Raw genomic sequence first — 26,665 nt, 5'->3', positions numbered from 1 at the left:
GACAATCGTGAGTGTACCGTCAAGCAGGTCCACTTACTCAGTCCCTTTCAGCCAATCCAACAGCTAAGGACAGCGCCATACGATGACTTAAACTAATTCAAATCCGTCTTTGCAAATACCAAACAGGTGTTTTTATTTCTCAATACGTGTTTTGTTTTACTCATTATACCCTTATCAGTTGTGGCATTTTTATAATGTTTCCGCTTACATCCGGCAGTGCGCAGCCCACCATCTCACACTTGTATGCTTGACGTGCAGAAGTACATGTCTGCTGACGTAAAACTTGACAAAATGACGCTTCAGTATTGCATACAAATGTTTGTTTACTTGGCTCTGAAGCATTCGCTCGGTCTCGTTTCGTGAGTGGTTGGTGCGGGTCTCTCGTTTGGCAGTGGAAATTGTCATACACAAATTGTTGGCCGTAAAACTTTGTCTTAAGGTCAGTGTTCCGTACATCGATTCGATGCATCTGTGTCAGGTACATCTTATCATGAGAATGGAGCCCTCAGAATCTGGTATGAGACAATTTTGTCCTGATTAATCTACGACTGCATTCCCTATAGCCCATCAACGATAGAAAGTTTCCATACTGACAGATACAATGCAGAACAATCCATACTCCCTCTACTCCTTGTAGTATGGTCCTTGGTTATCACTGTTACTTGAAAACGACGTTGTCAATTAAAGCATGAAGCTGCATCATAATGAGTTCCGTGTGATGTCTGGGTCCCCAGTTTGACCGGAAAGCTGTCCCTCCCATAAGACATGTGGTGCCATGGTGCTAAGGCTCGCAAATCATTTCCACGCCACGTACAGCAGCACGCTGTTCTGCTTGGAGTTACAGTACCACACCTGCTACACTGACAAGCTGGGACTCAGAACCCGTGCCGTGATGAAAATCATCATTTCTACGCCCCAGATGCAGGATGTACGTGCACACTGACTATGATCTGAATAAACATTATACGGAAATTTGGTTGGGGAAGAATTTCGGGAAAGGGCTGTTTTTGACATAATGGAGCCGTTCATTCCATAAGGCAACGAAAGAACGGATTTAAATGCAGCAAGGAGGTGAACAAACAATATCCAGTGAAACAAGCTCTAAAGAAAATCTCGAAACTTCTGGACAGTTGCGAATGTACTACGCAGCTATAATGATACAAAACTGACTGCCATATTCAGTTTAGGAGCAAGTGCGTTGTGTAACACTCCGGTTTGATCTACTTACTTATCCCGCTCGATCGGGATCTGATAACAGCCCAAATAGATAATAATTAATGTGACCGTGTGCCTAACGGGGCTGGCAATCGGATTGGACTGCTACGGAGTTGTTACATTCCATTTTGTCCTTCGCAAATACTGTAATAATGTACTGTTTGGTGCAAGAAGAACAAAAAACACAGCTTCACTAAACAAAACCTATATTCTTATCAAAAACCACAAAGATAAGGAATATTTTTTGTCAACTGCAATGAACACTTCCCCTCCTACGGCGTCGAATATGTCTTTGCGGTAAACATTCCAAGACTCGCTAAATATCTCAGAGTTTTTTTTACTTTGGGTCTTAGCCAGCTCTCAATTCAAGAATAATTTGAGGCTGAGAGCGTTCATGGAGGAGAGCAAATTTGGGAACTATGTTACAAATACTTCGACAGTTGACTGATAAAAGTTTCAGAGTCGAACTGACTTTACTCTGAGAGCTATCTGATTTCCCTAAAGGTGTACCAACTGGCGAGTGTTCATGAGAGTACCTCAAACTACTGGCTACCCTGAAACCCCCCATGTGCACTCCACAAGTACTCTGCTATCCGATTACCTGCTTCCTTTGTGTAGTGCACCCCTGTCTTGAAATCTACCCATCTCCGATTTTCAGTTCACCTTCCCAACCACTGTTACCTTCATTCCCACTGCCTGACACAATATCGATAGTTTTATCCCGTCACACTATCTGCATGTGTCCGCACACAGTGAATCAGTAACCCACTCACAGTTCTGATGATAGATGTGGAGTAGCAAACCAAAAATCCCCACACAATAAACATCGTGGAGTAACAATACCGTTCCTCAAAAACAGCTCCAGGTGGCTACAAGTCATGTTCAATCATCCTGCATAATACTTTATCCTGAGTGTGTATTTTACCACCCTGGCCGTGATCTGTCCTACTGCCTGTCTCTGTCCGAGAAATCCTATAGCACATAATTTCGTTCCTCACACTGACCACTGCCTCTCCACAGCTGTTTACCCACATCAGTTCCCACGATGAACTTAACTGTAGATGTCGGATGATCACCTTCGTTTCAAAAGACCTAGTCCATTTCCCAGACACACTCATCCCAAAGTAGCTCCCCTACCGACATCTTCAGATATAACTGCAGAAGTCTTTCATCCTATTGATAGCAATCACGACTGAGTCTAATTGTCCATCCTAATCCATGTTCTCCACTTCCATAGCTATCCCACAATAAGCCACCTGAAAGAGTCTAACAACACCGCCACAAGACCTGGGGTGCCTGCTGGGAGCTTGCCCATTCCCACACAGGAAGCCACCTGGCCACCCTCCATAGTGCCAACATATCTCCTACAACACTCCATTCCACGGCCCCATATGTCAACCACTCGACAGACTATTCCGCTTTCCTCCCGCTCACAATCTCCACTATTTACGCTCTATACTACGGACTGATTTAAACACACCAACCACAGGACAAAATATAAGAACGATGGCTATCCGCTTCCTGCCCTCTGCTGACGTCTTCCCATCTTCCCTCATCGCTGCTTAGATTTTTCCTCCATGTATTGAGATGAACATGACTTGTGGCCTCTTTCCCTCACCGACTGGATGCCAGTATCTGGACTAGAGTCGCAACTACACGGTATTACCGTAATTTCTCCCGAAGTGATTTTTTTTTTGTCCCGAATAAGACGAGAACACGCTCACTTTTCGTGTCAGGTTCCACATCATTGTTTCCACAAATTATGAAAACTTCGGAAGTATCTGTAACCATCAATACTTTCTCTAGTAAATGCAGTAGCATCGTTTTTTGTGTCAGTTTTCTCCGCTGGTCTGTTACGTAATACGTGGCACATTTTAAGACACAATGCGAATCAAAAAATCGAAGGCTAAGCGGAGTCAAAAAACTTTGTAAATCACGAGTTTCTGTAACCATGTCCTTCACTACTGTCTCTTAGTGCTAGTTCTTTACTCCATTTTGAATTAAATGATCCCTGTGTTTTCTATAACTTTAATGAATACTTTAATGGATAAAAGTGAGATAAACTCCAATAAACCATAGTGAGTACGGCAGACATTTGAGTGTACACTGGTCTATACCTGATTATCAAGTGCCCAGGCCTCTCCTTATCTTCTTCCACCTCGTAGTGCTCCGCCTGTTTGCTGGCTAATTGCAAGTCCTGTACACATCCGGTTAATTTCGTGCGCAGCATGTCTTTCACACGTTTCATGTCCTTAATCCAACCGTGGAGTTGCTGATCACTTGCGTGGTTACCCTGAGACACACAGAAAATAGTTCAAATTACTTTCATAATATCCACAAGCAGCAGCCTGTCTTAGTATACAGTTACATGTAGCGCTATTACATGACACTGAAATTACTGCCAGCGCATGAGTGTAGTACATTCAGTTTTGTACAGGCATAAAAACATTAATGCACAGCAGATGCCTAGTGGGGTTTTATTAAATAAATACATTTCTCAAACTGTGACATCCGATAAGAGAGGTGCAGATATTTCTTGGTAGTTGACATTACAGACGTCTGAATGTATGAATGTATACTCCCGTGACGATGTATCCAACTGAAATGTTCTGGAGCTGCCAGCAGCGTCGAGTTCCTACGTGTAAAGCCACATGGCGTAGCTGGAACTCTGACGAGATTCTATTCAAACTTTTGAACGATTTTCGAAAATAGAATGGCCAGCCTGTTGACAAATCCGTCAAAATCCTACTCGATACCAACGCTGTGACAAACCTGAACACATGTTATGACCTTCTACAAACGCAACGATAGACATCCGCCGCTCCATATCTGAAACATTGTCTGAGTTAATTGTGCACACACGAAATGTCAGTTTGACTCAAAATTTTGTAGCGTTTGTCTGTCGTCTGGCTGATCGCTTTTGCCGAAAATTTGCGTTTGTAGCTCGTCGTCTAACACGATGTCGTCTGTATCTCGAATATTGCAGATTTGAAGGAATGTATTGACTGTCCGAGTGTTAAGATCATTTTTTCTGGATCATTTTCGGGTACGAAGTTCACATTTGTGTCACATATTAAGGTCTATGTTACTTTGGCGTTGTAAAAATCGTAAGCTTCTAAGTCAATGCAATAAAGATACGGCCATTTAAATTATATATTTTGATACTCGAAACATCACTCATAAAATCAATATGGTGCTTCCTGTTGATTTAGAATCATGACATTTTGAAAGAAGCCAGATTTCACAGTGCAAATAAATGAAAAAAATCTTAAAATCCATAATTGGTAACTATATAACTCTAGAAAATACTTTTCGTATTATTTTTTATCAGTCTGTCTATTTGTCTGTCCATCTGTTAGGAATCTTTTTCTCTGGATACGTTGTGGGTATCATGTTCAAATTATGTCACATACAAAGGTATACGGACCCTTGGCGGCGTAAAATCTGTAAGCTTATAACTGACTCCAGTCAACAGATACGGCCGTTTATGTCTCGTGTTTTGATAATCGAAAACTCAGTCATCGAAACCTATAGGGTGCTCTCCATTGACTTGGAATCGTGAGATTTGGCAACAACTAAGTTTTCCGGTACAAGTAAAGCAAAAAATCTGAAACTTGTTAACTTGTAATTATATCACATAAAAATGTCGTTTTCGATTTGGACATACATTGTATTCATGACCTGTTGAAAGTATAACATACGAACATTACTGCATCCAAACATAAAATGTATGTTGTATTCATGATTTAGTACGTAAACGGAAATATGTTATTAAATCTTCTCTTCCTACATACATAAACTAAAGTCCTCTGCTTGCTTGTTCTTGTTTGTTTGGGCTGGGCTGACGAAATAACGTAGAATTTCTGGACCGATCTTGGTATTGCTGGGAGCAGTATCTTGCCAGTAAAGCTAGAGTCTCGATAACAGGCAAAAATCATTGGGAATCTCTATTCCCAGGATGGGGAGTTTGTACAGAACCCTTAGTGCGTGAGTCCCTCTCGCACTTGCCCATTCCGTTTTCCTTTCTTCTATCTACCCTAGCATCACCCAGTACGTTGTTCTGGAAGGTGAGTGCTCACCACAGACATGGGTGGCGTCGGGAGAGTCTGAGAGAAGTGGGACAGAACTGCTCTTGTTCTCTGTACGTGGATTCCCTAATCCTTTTGGGTCACACTGAAACAGGTGACAGTGGTTCCACAATAGATTATATTGAGATAGGGAACTAATACTCGAAAGAGCATATTTATTGTGTCAAGGACATACACAGCATACACCACCTAACAACAATGTAGCTCATAGCAATTCTTCTAAGCAACGACTGTCAGTCTGAATGAATGCATGTATTGCAATGATGGCTGCAGTTCTTCACACTCTGGCAAAGATCTCGGGTGTCCGTTGTGCACTCGAACAGTAGCAGCTGATAAACAGTGTAGACACCTGACCACCAAACGGACCTACTGCGCACAACTAGGCTCGTAGCACTCAAGCATCGCAGTGGCGCATTAACCTGTGCCGCAAGCACACCACTGACCCTGCTGTCAGCTGTCCATTGCATCAGATAGCTTGTGTCGTGTTCATGGTGAGGTGTGTTGCTGTGTACACTGCACAATGAGTAATCAAAGATGAAATGTGCAAGCACTGCAACGAACGGATTTTGAGCCCTATGTCTGCTTGTGTCAATCCAGTATCGTTCACTGCGCTGCACTGTCCAACTTCATACAGTTTGTATTGTTTGTGGATGAGGCCCCATTCATCCGCGATGTTGTTTTCAAAAGCCAGACAGGCAGATCTAGAATGAGGACAACACCCACGCCACCCATATCGGAGGCCAACAGCAAAGATTCTCAGTCAAGGTATTTTAAGGCATTATCCAAGATCATTCCACTTTGATGTTAATGTCTGCAAGCACCAAGCACCTGAAGAATACTCACACTCATTGTAGGACTGGAGAGGGTGAGGGGGGGGGGGGGGGGGGTCCTCTCTGATGGCCATTGCGATCGCTGGATCTTACGACCCTCGACTGCATTCTCTGAGGTTATGCCAAGATGTAGGTGTACCAAACACCTGTAGATACAGCTGAAGACCTTCTTGCCAGGGTCCAAGCTGCCTGCCTCCTGGTACAACATTGTTGCTCACGGGCGACGCCTCCACGACGAGTGCGGCCGCTTCATGTTTACAGATGATTGAAGATGTAGCTGTTCTCACACGCGTCGACTCAGTCTGTGTTTCGACAAGTTTCTACAAAGTTGTCACTTCCGCCCAGCTGCTCAGAACAATAAAGTGTGACATGTCTTGGAAGACAGTAGCGTGATTGACTCGCTTCCACTATCGCAGTAGCCGCCACGATACAGGAATGACCTGTGAGGATATGCTGACGTCACTCCGAAACTGTGATCACAGAGAGAGCGTCATGCACGTCAAAGGTCGTGAGGTGGTGGTGTGAATGTGGGATATTTTCAAGAACACTGCCATCCTGAATTTGGAATCATTCAACTGTATGTCAGTCCGACACCTTAAGCAAGTGTACGGTGCTGGAGAGGAAAACGGATTTTCTTGTGTTGCAGATATGTGCAAATATTACTTTCTTAATAAAAATTTTGTACTTGTTTAGATACTCCCGAGCTCATTTTTTGCAGTTCTTTTGTCAGCTGTGTTTATTTACCAGGTGACATCTACACTCTTTTTGGAGAACTGTCGAGATGATTTCCCAAGTTTCTGCAATGTGTCGCTCAAAAGTAGCCGATCAGCAGCTACTTGCAGCCAGCATATTCCATTTCGCGCATTTCTGTCACAGCACAATCCCACTCGTTTAATATGTGGAAGTTCTTCTTCTTACGAGAAATAAACCCGTTTGTGCTGCCTTGCGTCCACACTTGGTAAGTAGTGAGAGTAGTAGCAAGTTGAGAGAGGCATGTTCAAATGTGTACCAACACGCTGGGCACTGTCGCAATGCGCTATGTGTAAGTTATGTTAGTGGGGAGAGAAGAAGCGTGATGAATTGCGACTTGAATTGCTGATCAGCGCACGCTGCGTGGCTGAAGGGGTTTGTAAACAGCCCTGCGGAGGGCGACCCGAGTCTTACTCTCTCTCCGACTGCCAGCCAGCCCTGACATTGGAGTCAAACGCTCGTGCGGTATGCGTGACGACCATGGTGACTGCAGTCATCGCCACGCACGTTGGACAACAATGACGACGCCGCACTGCTGTCACTGTTTACCGACGACGCTGTGATGTCACTCATCATGGTCACCTTGGCTGAGGATGAAAGCAAGTATACGTATTTTCTATAGTGTTTTTGTTTATACACTACTGGCCATTAAAATAGCTACACCACGAAGATGGCGTGCTACAGACGCGAAACGTAACCCACAGGAAGAAGATGCTGTGATATGCAAATGATTAGCTTTTCAGAACATTCACACAATGTTGGCGCCGGTGGCGACACCTACAACGTGCTGACATTAGGAAAGTTTCCAACCGATTTCTCATACACAAACAGCAGTTGACCGGCGTTGCCTGGTGAAACGTTGATATGATGCCTCGTGTAAGGAGGAGAAATGCGTACCATCACATCTCCGACTTTGATAAAGGTCAGATTGTAGCGTATCGCGATTGCGGTTTATCGTATCGCGACATTGCTGCTCGCTTTGGTCGAGATCCAATGACTGTTAGCAGACTATTGAAACGGTGGGTTCAGGAGGGTAATACGGAACGCCGTGCTGGATCCAACGGCCTCGTATCACTAGCAGTCGAGATGACAGGCATCTTATCCGCATGGCTGTAATGGATCGTGCAGCCATGTCCAGATGGTGACGTTTGCAAGACAACAATCATCTGCACGAACAGTTCGACGACGTTTGCAGCAGCACGGACTATCAGCTTGGAGACTGTGGCTGCGGTTACCCTTGACGCTGCATCACAGACAGGAGCACCTGCTATGGTGTAGTCAACGACGAACCTGGGTGCACGAATGGCAAAACGTCATTTTTTCGGATGAATCCAGGTTCTGTTTAGAGCATCATGATGGTCGCATCCATGTTTGGCGACATCGCGGTGAACGCACATTGGAAGCGTGTATTCGTCATCGCCATACTGGCGTATCACCCGGCGTGATGGTATGGGGTGCTATTGGTTACACGTCTCGGTCACCTCTTGTTCGCAATGACGGCACTTTGAAGAGTGGACGTTACATTGCAGATGTCTTACGACCCGTGGCTCTACCTTCATTCGATCCCTGCGAAATCCTACATTTCAGCAGGACAATTCCTGACCGCATGTTGCAGGTCCTGTACGGGCCTTTCTGGATACAGAAAATGTTCGACTGCCGCCCTGGCCAGCACATTCTCCAGATCTCTCACCAATTAAAAACGTCTGGTCAATGGTGGCCGAGCAACTGGCTCGTCACAATACGCCAGTCACTACTGTTGATGAATTGTGGTATCGTGTTGAAGCTGCATGGGCAGCTGTACCTGTACACGCCATCAAAGCTCTGTTTGACACAATGCCCAGACGTATCAAGGCCGTTATTACGGCCAGAGGTGGTTGTTCTGGGTACTCATTTCTCAGGATCTATGCACCGAAATTCCATGAAAATGTAATCACTGTCAGTTCTAGAATAATATATTTGTCCAATGAATACCCGTCTATCATCTGCATTTCTTCTTGGTGTAGCAATTTTAATGGCTAGTAGTGTAAGTTATTCTTATGGGTTCTACTTCTTCTTTTCTAGGTGTGAGCAGGCGTTACTCGCTGTGGGATCTGAACCCAGCAGCTGATAATGATGACGACGATGATGATGATCTCTGGGGAACGACTTCGATTGTTCAGATTTTCCTACTCGGGTGGTAAAGGATAGCAGCTCACTGATAGATAACTTCTTTATAGACCAAGATAAGTTTAACCAGATAAATGCTCAGCCTGTTGAGAATGGTCTTTCTGATCATGGTGCACAGCTAGTTACAATATATGACATAGCTCCATTCAGCAATACTAAACAGTCCTCCAAAGTAGTACGTTCAGTCAACGATTTAACAATTGCAAATTTCAGGTAAAGCCTACAGCAGTTAGACTGGGATGAGGTGTACCGTGAACCTGATGCCGATTTAAAATATAATTTATTTCATGACATTTTTGTAAATACATTTGAAAACTGCTTCCCCAAGAAAATAGTTAAATATACTCGTAAGAAACCTTGTAACAAACCATGGCTTACTAAGGGTATAAAAATATCTTGTAACCGGAAAAGGGAAATGTATCTGACAGCAAGAAAGAGTAGTGACCCAGAAACTATCAAAAATTATAAAAACTACTGTGTTATATTAAGAAAAGTTATTAAAAAATCCAGGAGTATGTGTATCATGTCTGAAATCAGCAACTCTGATAATAAAATTAAAACAATTTGGAATATTATTAAAAGAGAAACAGGTCAACCAAGAGCAGAGGAAGACAGTATTACCATCAAATTGAATGAAAACTTTACGAACAAAAAGTCAGAAGTTGAAAATATTTTTAATAATCATTTTCTAAATGTTGTGGATATAGTAGGCTCCAGGTGTTCATTAGAAGATGCTAGGCTGTTAATGGAAGAGGCCATACCTATGCAATTTGATACAACTGAAATCTCACCCACTTCTCCCTCTGAAATTAGGAAAATAATAAACTTGCTTAAAAGCAAAAACTCTCATGGAATTGATGGCATTTCCAGCAAAATACTAAAAGCTTGTTCTCAACAGATAAGTAAGATTCTCAGCCACCTGTGTAATAGCTCTCTGGAACAGGGCATTTTCCCTGATAGACTGAAATATGCTATTGTTATACCTTTGCATAAAAAGGGGGATAGATCTGATGTCAACAATTACCGTCCAATCTCCCTTCTAACAGCTTTATCCAAAATTTTTGAGAAAGTAATGTATTCAAGAGTAGCTTCACATATCTGTAAAAATGAAGTACTAACAAAATGTCAGTTTGGTTTCCAGAAAGGTTTTTCAACAGAAAATGCCATATATGCTTTCACCAGTCAAATTTTGAATGATCTGAATAACCGAACACCTCCCATTGGGATTTTTTGTGATCTCTCAAAGGCTTTTGATTGTGTAAATCATGAAATTCTGCTAGACAAGCTCAAGTATTGTGGCATGAGTGGGACAGTGCACAAATGGTTTAATTCGTACCTAACTGGAAGAGTGCAGAAAGTTGAAATAAGTAGTTCTCGTAACATGCAAAGATCAGCACATTCCTCAAACTGGGGAACTATCAAGAATGGGGTTCCACAAGGGTCAGTCTTGGGTCCTTTGTTGTTCTTATTATATATTAATGACTTGCCATTCTATATTCATGAAGAGGCAAAGTTAGTTCTCTTTGCTGATGATACAAGTATAGTAATCACACCTGAGAAACAAGAATTAACTGATGAAATTGTCAATACTGTCTTTCAGAAAATTACTAAGTGGTTCCTTGTAAACGGACTCTCACTGAATTTTGATAAGACACAGTACATACAGTTCCGTACAGTGAATGGTATGACGCCATTAATAAATATAGACCTTAATCAGAAGCATATAGCTAAGGTAGAATATTCCAAATTTTTAGGTATGTCCATTGATGAGAGATTAAATTGGAAGAAACACATTGATGATCTGCTGAAACGTTTGAGTTCAGCTACTTATGCAATAAGGGTCATTGCAAATTTTGGTGATAAACATCTTAGTAAATTAGCTTACTACGCCTATTTTCACTCATTGCTTTCATATGGCATCATATTTTGGGGTAATTCATCACTGAGGAACAAAGTATTTATTGCACAGAAGTGTGTAATCAGAATAATAGCTGGAGTCCACCCAAGATCATCCTGCAGACATTTATTTAAGGATCTAGGGATATTCACAGTAGCTTCTCAGTATATATACTCTCTTATGAAATTTGTTATTAACAACCAAACCCAATTCAAAAGTAATAGCAGTGTGCATAACTACAATACTAGGAGAAAGGACGATCTTCACTATTCAAGATTAAATCTAACTTTGGCACAGAAAGGGGTGAATTATACTGGCACTAAAGTCTTTGGTCACTTACCAAATAGTATCAAAAGTCTGACAGATAACCAACAAGTATTTAAGAAGAAATTAAAAGAATTTCTGAATGACAACTCCTTCTACTCCATAGAGGAATTTTTAGATATAAATTAAGAAAAAAAATAATAGAAAAAATAAAATAAAATAAAAAAATAAAAAAAACACAAAAAAATAAAGTAGTTATATTAACTTAAGTATGTTGTTAAATTAACCTAATTATGTCATGTATTGGAAAATTCGACTCGTTCCACATCATTACGAAATATCGTATTCATGATCCATGGAACTAGTATTAATCTAATCTAATCTAATCTAATCTAATCAGAGGCAGATATGTGAGTATTCTAAAGTATTAAATTTTTTGTTGTTATTTTTGAGATGCTCTTGTTTGTAGATGTTCTCAATGCGAATATAGGTGTTTAGACACGACCACCAGCTACTAGTTCTTTTGCACCTGTGTTTTCGTTTGGGTTTGTCCATATTCTTTCAGACACACTCCCCTGCCGACGTCATACACCTCCTCTAGTACCCATGCTGGATATGCCCTTAATGACAAACATGCCCACTGATGATGAGTTGCTGGAAGTGTATTCCAGTAATGAACACAACAACAGTTTTACTTGTGAGTACTCAGAATTTATTATTATTATTATACGAATACGGATTTTTATTTCTCCTTCCTTAGATACTTATCAACTGCGTCTCTTTCTCCTTCTTGTGTGCAGAGTTATTAGGAGTTCGACGTGTCGTTGAGGGGAAGAGCATTCTCCAAGTTAGGGGGAAAGCTGTCGTGACATCATGGGGTGAGTCGTTACCAGAGCGGTCATACTGAGTCACTTTTCTGAGGTGCAGGAAAGGGAGTCCTGTAAGACACTCAGCTGTATACCCTACCTTGATTTATGTTCATAAGATTTTGATCAACTTATTGTGGGGTTCAGTTACATCTCTGTTCAAAAGTATATACTGCTAACAAAAAGCATGTCCTAATGCCCAGAATCATGATGAGAGGAATTTAAATTGATTTCCATGGTTTCTGCTCGCTAGCGATAGAAATTACCCTAAAAATACAGGGCATACAGATACACAACAAACACCAGATGTCCACTGACGTTCTAATTTCTCGTTTATGACCCGAATGTAGGAAAGCCATAAGAAGAAGACAAACATTAACACGCTGTGTGGTACATCGACAAAGAAGTCGAGCGTAAATTAGGTGGTCCCCTCTTCTTGTCTATATTAACCGAGAAACATCCAAAAAGTGTAGACGTGCTGCTAATCTCTAAAGACGATAAGCAACACAACGTTTGGATCAAATGCATGTCCCACCTACGTTCCTCTGAAATGAAAACAGAAAAGGTGCAAGACATTTTTGCTGAGGATGTCTCGTTTACCAAGAGCATGTATCTTGAAAGACACTTGATTGACTGCTAGAGCCAGGAAACAATAGGTGTGGAAATGCTTATCAAGGATAAATGGTTCTAGAAGTTTAAGAATGCCTCTCACCAACACTTCTGTCCTAGCTCCTGTGGTACAGTGTGAACGTGGTGCCTCTGCCTCCCATATCACTGCCACAAAATGATGCATACGATATGTGGCTAGCCATCAAGTTCTGTGCACTAAAATTAAAATCTTATGTCAAGGGGATAGTGCGAGATGGCTGCTCACTGAGCTTGAAAGTCTTGTACGGGATGTTTGTAACATTTATAGTGAAAACGTCCTCATGACCAACGTGAAGGAGAATGATGCACTGTACAAGCAGGCAGCTGATCGTTATACCTGGGGACTTTGTCTGGACAGAGGTGAGGAAGCTCCCTGTAGAGTCTGTTGCCATGTAACGGGGAAGTCCCAGAGTGCAGCTGACAACCCATGTAACTGTAAGTACCAACTGCCACAGCACACAGCCATCTTTTCCACAATTTCAGTGAGCATGATGCCCACTTTGTAGTTCAGCACTTTGACGAGTCTGGGTAGTAGGATGATAGGACCAGTGTCATTGCTGACATCGTTCACAAATACATGCCGCTTCCTGGATTCACAACGGTTCATGCTCACGTCTCTTTAGAAATTTGCTGAACCAACGCGTCCTGGAGATATTCTTAGCAAAGGGAGCCACTTATCTCGATGATGTAGAGTTTCAAGAGTTTCAAATTGTGACGGAGAAGGGGTCTTTCCAAACGAATATCTGGATTCTCTAGTAAACTAAGAGGCATTCCCATAATGAATAGAAAGAACGGGCAATTGGTGAATGAACAGCAGGACTTCAGCATCTTTGATTTATCAGAACATGTAAAATGATGAACGCGAATGTACATCTGACCGGCAACATCTTCGAGAAGTTCTGTAGCATATGGCTGAGATTTCGTGGGATGCCATGTTAAGAAAGACACACGCCAGCAGCGAATTCTTGACCAACGTTGAGATGCATGTCTTCCTGGAACATGCGGTCCACAAGTGACTTTGCCAATGTGTGCGCAGGTATGCCAAGGCAAATAACTTGCAAATAATCGAGGGGGAGTACAGGTTGTCTGACGATTTCAGTTTCATCCTTTACCTGGATGTAAACTGTCTCTCAAAGCAAACCATGCAACAAAGTCTCCCTTTTCAAGGGCTCTCATGGATGTCCAAAGCGGAAATCACCAGACTGAGGAAAGAGATCAAATATGTGGCCGCTGATGCTGTTGAGGGATATGTCCTAGAGGTAGAGCTGGACTATCCCACAAGTCTGCATGACAGACACGGTGATTTGCACAGCCTGAAAGACTTTCACGTTCAGGGACTTCAACAGGTGCCTCCTCTAGGGCATTGGCGCTGCACCACAAATGCTTATCAGGAGACATTTCGATTGAGGTTATATACTGAGGTATATACTGCAATTCCAGCTGGAAGCAGGGGTGTCCTATCACGATCACAAGTGGTTCATCGGGGGGCATAGGTGTGGAAATCTGCTGCACCCAGACTATTTACTGATGTGTCTGGGTGGGTTGATTTGTTAGTAAAAAGGTAAAAAGGTGTTCCATTTGACTGGGTGTGTGTGGACTACTTTGATGAGCTGTTTGTCACAGTTCTGAGTGTATGTTTGAGATTATGAATGTTTCATTGCACACTGCGTGCGTCCATGTGTGTGTGTGTGAGAGAGAGAGAGAGAGAGAGAGAGAGAGAGAGAGAGAGAGAGAGAGAGAGAGACAGAGACAGAGACAGAGTATATATTTCGTGTGGAACATGTACAATATGTTTATGGTGCGTGTGTGTGTGTGTGTATTGTTTTTGAGCTGCCATTGCTGTTGCTGTTCTAAGTACAGGGTGTTTCAAAAATGACCGGTATATTTGAAACGGCAATAAAAACTAAACGAGCAGCGATAGAAATACACCATTTGTTGCAATATGCTTGGGACAACAGTACATTTTCAGGCAGACAAACTTTCGAAATTACAGTAGTTACAATTTTCAACAACAGATGGCGCTGCGGTCTGGAAAACTCTATAGTACGATATTTTCCACATATCCACCATGCGTAGCAATAATATGGCGTAGTCTCTGAATGAAATTACCCGAAACCTTTGACAACGTGTCTGGTGGAGTGGCTTCACATGCAGATGAGATGTACTGCTTCAGCTGTTCAATTGTTTCTGGATTCTGGCTGTACACCTGGTCTTTCAAGTGTCCCCACAGAAAGAAGTCACAGGGGTTCATGTCTGGCGAATAGGGAGGCCAATCCACGCCGCCTCCTGTATGTTTCGGATAGCCCAAAGCAATCACACGATCATCGAAATATTCATTCAGGAAATTAAAGACGTCGGCCGTGCGATGTGGCCGGGCACCATCTTGCATAAACCAGAAGGTGTTCGCAGTGTCGTCTAAGGCAGTTTGTACCGCCACAATTTCACGAAGAATGTCCAGACAGCGTGATGCAGTACTCGTTTCAGATCTGAAAAATGGGCCAATGATTCCTTTGGAAGAAATGGCGGCCCAGACCAGTACTTTTTGAGGATGCAGGGACGATGGGACTGCAACATGGGGCTTTTCGGTTCCCATATGCGCCAGTTCTGTTTATTGACGAAGCCGTCCAGGTAAAAACAAGCTTCGTCAGTAAACCAAATGCTGCCCACATGCATATCGCCGTCATCAATCCTGTGCACTATATCGTTAGCGAATGTCTCTCGTGCAGCAATGGTAGCGGCGCTGAGGGGTTGCCGCGTTTGAATTTTGTACGGATAGAGGTGTAAACTCTGGCGCATGAGACGATACGTGGACGTTGGCGTCATTTGGACCGCAGCTGCAACACGGCAAACGGAAACCCGAGGCCGCTGTCGGATCACCTGCTGCACTAGCTGCGCGTTGCCCTCTGTGGTTGCCGTACGCGGTCGCCCTACCTTTCCAGCACGTTCATCCATCACGTTCCCAGTCCGTTGAAATTTTTCAAACACATCCTTTATTGTATCGCTTTTCGGTCCTTTGGTTACATTAAACCTCCGTTGAAAACATCGTTTTGTTGCAACAACACTGTGTTCTAGGCGGTGGAATTCCAACACCAGAAAAATCCTTTGTTCTAAGGAAGAAACCATGTTGTCTACAGCACACTTGCACGTTGTGAACAGCACACGCTTACAGCAGAAAGACGACGTACAGAATGGCGCACCCACAGACTGCGTTGTCTTCTATATCTTTCACATTACTTGCAGCGCCATCTGTTGTTGAAAATTGTAACCACTGTAATTTCGAAAGTTTGTCCGCCTGAAAATGTACTGTTGTCCCAAGCATATTGCAACAAACGGTGTATTTCTATCGCTGCTCGTTTAGTTTTTATTGCCATTTCAAATATACCAGTCATTTTTGAAACACCCTGTATGTACACACTGAAAACTTCTCTCTCTCTCTCTCTCTCTCTCTCTCTCTCTCTCTCTATGAGTTACTAATAAGTGTTTAATAGACATTGGAAATTAAAAAATTACCTTATTCACAAAAGAATGTGTATATTGTAATGAATCAATTACGAAATAACAAAACTGTTACGTATATAACAAATACGAGAAAAAATGGAAATTAAAAAGCTTTCAGTTGTTTTCACAATACAGTGGTTCTTCTTTTTCATATTTTTTGAATGAAATATCTCCTTTATCAGTTTTATATTGATGGCAGGAGCCAGAGAAAAATAAATCCTTTTCGAATACAATATTTTTTAAATTTACAGACATACATACATGGCCGACCGGTTCAAGGCGGGATCGCGATTTATCGCCTCCAATTCGTATTTGCGTAAGTAGAGCTTTGCGGTTCTAAACGCTTCAGTCTGGAACCGACTGCTACGGTCGCAGGTTCGAATCCTGCCTCTGGCATGGATGTGTGTGATGTCCTTAGGTTAGTTAGGTTTAAGTAGTTCTAAGTTCTAGGGGACTGATGACCTCAGAAGTTAAGTCCCATAGTGCTCAGAGACATTTGAACTATTCTGACCATACATACATACATATTTGTGCACAGTATTATGTGAGAGCCCAGTTAGCAGGGGCACAGGGTCAAAATCGTGAGCTGCGTCCTTACCTGGGCCACAGCACGCCCTGCTGTACTACTCTGCAGGGCTGTAGTGAAAAACCACGAGAGGAATTATCTCGAATACCAATACCTCGAGACTGCTGCAGCTGTCTGAAGACTCAAGTTTCATTCAGAAAGCAAAGTGTGTCTTTAAATCGAAACTATCTGTACAACATTGGTTTCACGGAATAACTTTTCGCAATTACACTTTTCCTAAGCAGGTGCAGTGTATGATCAACGAAGCGTATCTGCACCGCAAATGTAATAAAGAAGTCGTCCTTTAAACATTCTCGCAAGCTGTGAGGTACTAACTCTACAAAATATTGGATACGTATCAGGTAAATGGCCTTTGCTGCAGTGAAATGCTTGGATGATGGTAACGAAAACAAGATGCAATGACAGGACATGATACGATGTCGGCAGAAACGATTCTTAAATACGGAACCCGCAACTATCAATCGTTGAAATTACCATCCAGCAAACATCCGTAATATTTATAGGAAAAAGATTTAACCTACCCAGAACCTTCTCAGTTCACTAAAACAGGTATCGCCTAATTCTCTTCTCAAAGGATCCAAAATGAGGCTCACACGATACTTTAGGGACTGGCACGTTGCTACATACGCCACAAAAAGTTACACAAAGACACAGATCATACTGCGTCCTTTTACTTGCCATGTATACTACTGTCAGAATCCAAAGAGTCATAATGCACAGTGGCCATTCTATGTGTTAAGGTTGGGTTGTTTGGGGAAGGAGACCAGACAGCGAGGTCATCGGTCTCATCGAATTAGGGAAGGATGGGGAAGGAAGTCGGCCGTGCCCTAAATCAGAATGGCCGGACACGGGATTGAACCGTCGTCCTCCCGAATGCGAGTCCAGTGTATGTGTTAAGAGCACATAGCTCTTACTCTCGGCAGTGGGAACATCACTGGTGGTGGTGTTCATAAATCATAGACAGAGAATTCAGACTCGATAATGGTTCGAGTTAGGCCACGAGACACGTGCAGAAAGGCTAACGACTGAGATGGATGCTCTCAGAAAGCAGTATCCGGTTTCAGGTTAGTTTGACAGAGATTTTCATTGGCCTTGACATATTCATAAAATGTTCTGGTTGTGACTGTAGTAGCACAGTGCCTTTAACAAAGCCACTCGCAGACGCAAGACGCGCTAACTGGTGGACCCCAGCTGCAGGTTTTCGTTATTGACGCGCGTCCTCTGTGGCTGCGGCGGCTGGGGCATTGCCGTCTCACACGGACAGTGCTGGCTGGTAGTGGTGAGCACAGGGGGCCACCAATGGCGTCGAGCCACGAGTGTCAGCTGCGCTATCGTCTGGCCATGGAGTCGTGGGAAATGGTCACGTGAATGTTAAGGTGGGAAGACGTTGAACAGTTGTGTCGACATGTATGAATTATGTGGTATGTATACAGGTTAATAAGGAGATTTGAAGTTGACGAACCTCCATGTTGAGAGAAGTAATTTTATAGGCCTTCCATATGGAGTAGAGATTCTTAGGAAGAGAAGATGCTGATGGCGACTTGAAGTGCCACACTGAGACTCTAGACCACTCTCCACTAAATATGAAGCTAACATGCTTCAGCTTGTAAAGCAGGATTGGATGCAAAGTTATCTGAATCTGTTAGAGAAGTAGCTCGCAAATACGAGAAAAGAAAAATACAGACGATTATCGTCGATCTCTAACCATTCCGAGCTTAGCCTCCTTGTATCATGGCCCCAAAAGGCTCACAGAAGTAGAGGTTGGTTCAGAATTCTTCCAGATGGTTAGTATTAGAACTGGAGAGCCAAAGATAGCTACAGTGTGAAGAAGGTAAACTGGGAAACAGTCTCCAAGAACTGACCAGGTGGTGTGTGTCATTTTCTCACCCCCTGTACGTATAATACAGTTTATAAGAGGAGGAAAAACTCCACTTACCATTCGTTCGAATGCGAGGGGAACCAACAGCTGTGAGGCGTGCGTCGCACCGAGTGAGAGCAGCTGCGCCAAGCCCCGCCAGTAGCTGGAGAAGCGTTCCCGGAAAACAGCCGCCTGGGCCTGCAGTCCTGCACAAGACGGGAGACGACGGACTGGTGAACAAGCCGGTGGATCAGACTTCTGTAGGAAGCACAGCTTTCACTTTCTTCCCCACAAAGTCTATGCAGGTAGCATTTACCTTTTGAAACTAGATCAATATACAATGTCAGTAATCGTATGAGTTACTACAGCACGGACACCTTGACCGGACGTTACAAAGCTCATATTCCAGCGACAAATTTAAAGAGCACATCAAGCAAAGAGAGAGGAGTACCATCACCTAACGTAGATCCGGTAATAAAAATTAACCTATTGGTAGAAGTATCAAAATACCTGAAGAAGTGGAAATGTAGAACTGTTTCAAAAATCACCCACACAGCTTGCCCAACAATAAGACAGATTTAAGAAATAAGAGACCTCGAGATAAATTCCAGTCAGTTTTACGTGCTAATAATAGAAAGTAACATAAATGAGAATGTATAGTTTGGCTATTTGACTTTGACTTACTGACAAGCATTGGACGTAACGATTTGCACAGAATCGTGTCTATGCTGGTTTTACAATATGAGTAGTCTTTACTGTGTTTCCCGTGAGTTGTATGATATGTATGGAAATGAGGAAGAATTATGTCCACTCATACACGTTTTTATATTTAGGATGTATTTATTTTAACATAAGTAATATATTTTATTAATTCAGTAAAAAATTGAATAAGGTGTTTTGCAAGTGTAGCTGAAAAAGCCATTCTCGGCCTAAACTTTCTAAGGAGCATGGAAATGTATGACTACATTTGTACTGATACAGTACCTTACATATTAACAGTACATTTTACAATTACATGATAATACACATAATGTTCTGTAATGTGTGACATGTATCCCATCACATGTTTTTATCTCTTTTTTTGTACTCCTTTTTCTTTTTATTTGTCCACCGGATCAATTCATCTACGAAAGTTGTTGTGAATGCGATTTATACCTTTGTGATGTTAATGTGGTACAAAGAATACACATGTAAAATTATATATATATATATATATATATATATATATATATATATATATATATATATATATATATATGATTATTACTGCCATGTTTTTATGAGCAGCCAAGCTACTGTAAGCCTTTGACGATGGATACCATATGTACTATTACGCACTATCGCAATAAAGAAATGTCTTATGTTTTTTCTTTACACCAAATGCTTGTATCGTAAACAGAATGCCAAATTTTGTCAACAAATGTAAACACGATATTAAGATACTCTGGTATAAAACGTTTACTGTGGCATGTACAATCACTGCTAAGGGCAAAGAAGAAACGACTTGTGAATATGTTCCCCACCAACCGCCTCAGTTGTCATATGAACAACATGAACAGTGGTTAGAGGGGATTCATGTTAGTGATGTTAACATCAGTAACAATAAATTTACCTTTGCCATTGCTATGATCCTTACGCTCATCTAAAGTTGATGTACACTCTGAGTTAGGAGACTCAACATACAGAGACAACAGTGAGATATACACACGTCAGAAGATTTGTAAATTTTGACACCTCCAGTGGCCCGATGCAAGTGATGTGCTGTTTTTAGCATTTTTTGTAATATAACTGCCTCATGTGTGGGAGGATAGTGGCGTTCTATACATGCCATCTGCACTTCACCTTTCGGTTATTGCTGTATACCTGTATAAAGGGCACAGGATCGAAAATGTAGTCGTGAAAACAAATAATGTTACAGTTAATGGCAGACACAACGTCTTTAAGAAAAATACTGCATTATTTTTATGCCCGTGCCAGATTTTTGGCATTTCGTTCTTATGCGAGCCTATTTTCAGTACAAAAAAGACATTGCTACAGATGGAGAATGATGTGTGTACACGATGTTTGTTCTGTTCCTAATGCTATTGGAATTGCTCAGCGCAAATCGCAAAAGAGAAAGTCCAAAGAACGTGCATCTTAATGACTTTGTAAAAAAAACGAATCATCGGCATGAGGGACTTGAGAGCATCGTACCGACACATTACACTGGCATCTGGCTGTAGGGCAACGACTGCAGAATGTATAGCAACGGGTTGGGGTGGAGACAACAGAGTGGTGAGAAGTTCACCAGCCATCACAGGCAGACCGATGTAGCCTGGGTTGAGATCTGTGGCTACCACTGACACCACACCACAAGCAGCATAGTGTAGGGCGCTCTGTGGTGTTCAGCGGCGGGAGTCGCTTTTGCCTGTGGCGGTCAGGTCGACGCTGCTCTGTCCTCAGGTGGCCTCGTGAGACGTCACGGGAAGCAGTGGTCGTCGAGATGCCTACCTCTGCAGCCCACAGAAACAAACAGGGGTCAGGAAGACTCGCGATCAAATCATGTGGAAGGCATGTGGAAGAGTTCTTAGGAATTTCGAAAATTGTTCAGAAATTTGGAAGCCAAATTATTATTCGAACTGGTTCTCCAGATAAACAATCAGTATCTCTTGAAAATATCATTCACATAGTTCTGTATGTTCAAGGACACATAAGTGCGAGGACATCCGCACAATTACCTAAAGCGCTCTCACACTCAAGTTGCTGACAAGAATATGTGTATAAGAGGAAAAAGTAGATTGAGGAAGTGCTAGATGACGATCAATTTGGTTTTAGGAAAGATAAAGGCATCAGCGAAGGACTTCTCAGTTGGCGATTGATGATTAAAGCGAGACTTAAGGAAAATCTAGGCATGTCCGTAGGATTTGTAGTTAGATAAAAATCGTACGATAATTTAAAATGTTGCAGGATTTCCGAAACTCTAAGGAAAATGGGTGTAACCTCTAGGGAAAGAAGGGTTACGTGCAATTTGTACATCAAACAAGAGGATAAAGTGGGAAGACCAATAACAAACAGATTAGGTTAGGAAAGGTAAAAGACATACATCTAATCGCCCCTACGATTCAATCTGTACATCGAAGAAGCAATGACGGAATTAAAAATGGGGTTCAGAAATGGAATTAAAATTCATGTTGAAAGGTTATCAGTGACAGGAATAGCTGATGTCATTCCTGTTCTCAATGGAAGTCAGAGGTAACAGTAGGAGATGTTGAGTAGAATGAACAATCTAATGGGTAGACTCTATGAATTAAGACTAAACCAAAGAAAGATTAAATTAATGATGTCTAGCAGAAATCAGATCAGTGTTCAACTTGTCAGAATTGTAGACGAGGATCAAGACGAACTGAAAGAATTCTGCTACCTTGAGGACAAAGGAGCCAGCTGAAGTGGCCGTGCGGTTCTAGGCGGTGCAGTCTGGAACCGCGAGACTGCTACGGTCGCAGGTTTGAATCCTGCCTCGGGCATGGATGTGTGTGATGTCCTTAGGTTAGTTAGGTTTAACTAGTTCTAAGTTCTAGGGGACTAATGACCTCAGAAGTTGAGTCCCATAGTGCTCAGAGCCATTTTAACCGAGGACAAACTAACTCATAATGGAAAAATGAAAGAGAACATGAAGAGTAGAGAAGAACATTCAAAGAGGATGTTCACGGCCAAACGAAGTCAACTAACATCAACTGTCAGTTTTGTAACAACGAAATCAAAGAATCATTGATAAAATTATTTAATAGGATAGATAAAAGAATCGACTCACGAAGCAGCGGCAGAACACACATAGAAACTGTTGTGATTGGCAAGCTTTCGGAGCCAGTGGCTCCTTCTGCAGGTAAAAGGGTTGAAACGGAAGGAAGAAGGGTTAAGGAAAAGGACTGGACAGGTCTAGGAAAAGGGGGAAAAGTGGTAGATTTTGGGAAAGTCACCCAGAACCGCGGGTCAGAGGAGACTTACCGCACAAGATGAGAAGGAATGTTGGGGACCGCATCCAGGGAGCTTAAAGGTGTAAGATAGGTTAATATACAAGACAGAGGTTACTGCTAAAACATTGATCTCGAGTTAACAAGAGTGTGTCCTCCTATAATAGCCCTGTAACTGGCAAAACATATTCTATCAAAGGGAGAGCCAGCTGCGAAAAGATACAAGTCATATTCCAGCTACTGTGTAAACACTGTTTAGCCTTCAACATAGGCATGACTACCATCACATTATCAATTAGGATGAATGGGCATAGGCTGAGGGTATATACTGGTAACTCACAATATCCTGTTGCAGAGCATGGTCTACGACGTGACATTCGTGACACCAGCGCCTGTTTCACCACCTGGATTCCTCCCCCAGACACCAGTATCTCAAGACTCCGTAGATGAGAACTAACTCTACAACGTGTTCTTGGTTCTCGCCATCCAGCTTTTTATCACTGTAACTACTCTTTGATTCACTCCGTTTCAGTTTCCTGCATCTTTCAATGTCATTCCCATCTATTTTTCACCGCCCCATCCCACCTCTGTTATGTACAATGTGCTTACCTTCTCACTCTTAATAACTTGTGATCAATGTTTTAGCAGTAATCTCTGTCGTGCATATCACCTTGTCTTAAGCCCTTAGGTTTTCAAATCTCGTCCGATGCAGTCCTCAACAATTAGTCTTCCCTTCTCATCTCGTACAGTAAGTTTCCCCTGACCCACAGTTCTGGGCGACTTTCCCAAAATCTACCCCTTAAGTTTTGAGCACAGTATTCTATGAAAGTGAAACATGGACAGTGGGAAAACCGGGACGGAAGAGAATCGAAGCGTTTGAGATGTGGTGCTAGAGAAGAATGTAGAAAATTAGATGGACTCATAAAAGAAAAAATGATGAGGTTCTCAGCAGAATCAGTGAAGAATGGAACATACCAAACGCTTTGGTAGGAAGATGGGACAGTATTTTGTTCTTGGTCATGCAACCTTATTGTTTCCTCTTGGTTCTTGTACGTATTACCCGTCTTTCTTTGCAACTTACTCTTATTTTTCTCAATATTCCGAACATTTTGCAAAATTTTACATTTCCGGATGCTTTTCCTTTCAGGGCCTATGAATGTGTCCATTTTATTTTCCAAGTTTTGCTTCCCGCATCAGTTACAATGTCAGACGTGCCGCCCTCTTGTGCTATTAGCCTTCTGACAGTCAAAATGATCGTCATCTATCATATCCTCTATTATCTTTTCCATTCCTCTGTATATATTATTCCTGTCAACAAATTCCATACATGAGGTGTTATGCTCATTGTGCGGTAGGCCTCGCAAGTATCTGCTTATATCTTCAGGGTTGTATCTAATGCTATAGCGCCATTCTCGTATATTCTAGACGCCAACTTCAATAATTCTTGGTTGACACTTTCGCCAATGATTTGCTGATCAATTGCTGTGTTTTTTTCTGTTTCCCAAGGTTTCTTTTCCGTTAGCTCCTTATATCTATCTTTGTTTGTCCAATTTCTACGATGCCCTTTTCATAGGTGTCCATTTCTGTTCAAATGAACTGCCTGTGTGGTATTCATCAACGTAATATCTACAGCCCAAGAGAAATTCAAATGAAGTTCGTGATTGCTTTGCACTTTAGTGTCCCACTCCTTTCCGCATTTTGTTCTTCCAGACCATTCTCTTAAACTTCAATCCACTCTTCATCGCAATTCAACTGACATCTGAGCTTATGTCTGGCCCTAGGTGTGCCACACAATCGAAGAGCAGGATTTAGAAAACGATAGATTTCGACTTCTAGACATAGATAATCGGACAATTCTTCCCATAAATACAGATGTACGAGTATTAACAAGAGTCTCGCCAGGACGTAACCTCAGATGGAACTTTCCTGTGCCTCCATCCTTTTCGAAGCATACCTCCCGTGGGGAAGCGAGAGTTTTCTATAGCTACCGACGGTTGCGAGTTAAAGCAAAGAGCGACAGAGGGAGAGAGAAAGGGACTCCCCCCTCTTCCACTCCGCTCCAAGGCCAAACGTCGTGTGCAATCATGACTGTTTGTACTGAAGCAATAATGTCATGTAATTGCAGTACGTAAAGTTTTGATATATTTATCATTATGTAATTTGTTAAAAGAAAGGCGATCAAACATGTAAAAGTAATGCATCCACAGTTTGAAACAGTTACACTGCTTTACATCTAAGTCAACTTAAAGATGCAGAGCTACAATTTCGTAGTATGTGTATTCTGATATAAAGCACAACATGTGGAATTTATGAAACCCCATACATTAATTTCTGTCATCAGTGATAATACCTGCTACAGTTGCAAAATTGTACATCAGCAGCTGATTTTATCACTGGGATGTGTATCAACAGATGTGGATGTCGCATCAAGAGAAACGTGTGTTCTTATGTGTCTCCATTGTTGTTGTTGTTGTTATTAGCAGAAGTAGTATAGTTATCACTACCGTCTGCTGCTTGTGTACTTCGCATGCCGTAATGTTGACTCATTGAGATGTCAGGTTATATATAAGAGAGTGCACGAATGCCTTAATTTTATCAGGTGGAATAAACGCATGAAGAAGTAAATAAATGTACACAATGTGCCAAATTCCGCCACTTTTTATAACGCACTTTACACTATTTCTAAGGACACGGGCTCTGTCGTTTCTTGCGACTCTTAGTGTCTGTTCTGCTGGGGTTGGCATCGTGTAGTGGATCCCCGTACGCTCTGTAGCGTATGGCATTAAAGGTCCAAAAATTTCGGAAAAGTTACAGTACCTTCCTGCACTGTCACTTTTATCGCAACGACAATGAACGGGGGTCTTAAAACGTCACGTGTCAGAGATCTGTGCTGAAGTTTAGTGAGCGAGCAGTCTAGATCGCATCACATCGCATAGTGATTTTTTAATCGGGACCTGTGCGCTACCTTCATGCTGAGTGCCCTGGGGACGCTCCCAAGACAGCAGCCGTGTTCACAGGGCCACGTGGACACGCTCCTGGCTGGACGGCCGAACACTCAGCCGTTCTGCCGCATCCCGACATGCCCGCTAAGCCATCCGGTCTCAGCCTCACAGCAAATGTCTGCGACCAGCGTGTGGACAGCGGCGGTCTCAACGTCGCTGCGGTCTGGCGGCTCTACGGGACCTGTTGAGTGACGTCAGCAGGACACGACACAACTGGAGAGACTCGTGGACTCTCTTTGTCGGCCAACTCAGGCCCTTGTCGAGGCTAGAGGCGGTGTGCTCTACTCCTGTGTCAGCATGATCTCTCCTTATCTGACATCGAATGAAATCTGTCCTCAACCTTCATGTTTATTACTTGTAACCTTCCACGTAAACATAACTAACTGGACCTTGTTTTGTAAGGAGAAAAACGTACACTTGCGAGATCTCAACCCTAGATGCCAAACACCCGCCCTCTCTTAAAATAAATGGCCGTACTTATGATAATACTCATTTTAGACGTCTTGAATGCAGAGTTTTTAGAGTTCTGTAGGTGCAGGTTGCCTGCCACTGGCTGCGCCCCACTGCAGCTGCCTGATGCACGAGTGCAGAGTACTGTGCAGCGGGGTGACGTCCAGAGCCCTCAGACCCGCTTCACGTCGCAAGTGTGGGAAGACGTGCGTGGAGCCGGTCACGTCTGCCCCATGTGTTTCGAAACTTTGTTCTTCGAGTAGAACACATGTTATTTAACATGAAAAACGGGTAAGCAATATGAGCAGATAATATTTCAATGCCATGCGCATATATGGTCAACACTGTTTAGCAATATTTTAGGACATATTCTGCAGCAGTTTTTTATAAAACACACACACACACACAGATCTCTGTTACGGACAGAGGCAAGGTGAAATCTGACAATATTACTTCTTCAAAGCAAGCTTCCTAAACAGTCAGTTGGTGATTTTACGTCTCCGTCGCGTTGTGCCAATGAAGTTGTTTGACGACAATGATCGTGGTGAAAGGGTTTCGTCATCATTGTCACCGCCATCCTCTCATAAAGAATAGTCT

At 42.5% G+C, this 26,665-nt stretch overlaps 1 protein-coding gene across 1 annotated transcript in view; it reads right to left on the bottom strand.

Annotated features, from left to right (window-relative positions):
* The window catches only part of LOC126443331 (uncharacterized), a 62,639-nt gene that overhangs the window by 12,884 nt on the left and 23,090 nt on the right, over positions 1-26,665 (bottom strand). The window contains exons 2-3 of the mRNA XM_050090925.1: positions 18,745-18,872; positions 3,333-3,508 (exon numbers count right to left, since the gene is read on the bottom strand). Coding sequence (XP_049946882.1) covers positions 3,333-3,508; positions 18,745-18,747 — 179 coding nt within the window. The 5' untranslated portion in view covers positions 18,748-18,872. The remainder of the gene's footprint in view (positions 1-3,332; positions 3,509-18,744; positions 18,873-26,665) is intronic.

This window comes from Schistocerca serialis, unplaced genomic scaffold, assembly GCF_023864345.2.
Source record: "Schistocerca serialis cubense isolate TAMUIC-IGC-003099 unplaced genomic scaffold, iqSchSeri2.2 HiC_scaffold_1451, whole genome shotgun sequence".
Taxonomy (NCBI): Eukaryota; Metazoa; Arthropoda; class Insecta; order Orthoptera; family Acrididae; genus Schistocerca; species Schistocerca serialis.
The sequence above is the reverse complement of the archived record's forward strand: the minus strand, read 5'-3'. Positions and strand labels throughout refer to the sequence as shown.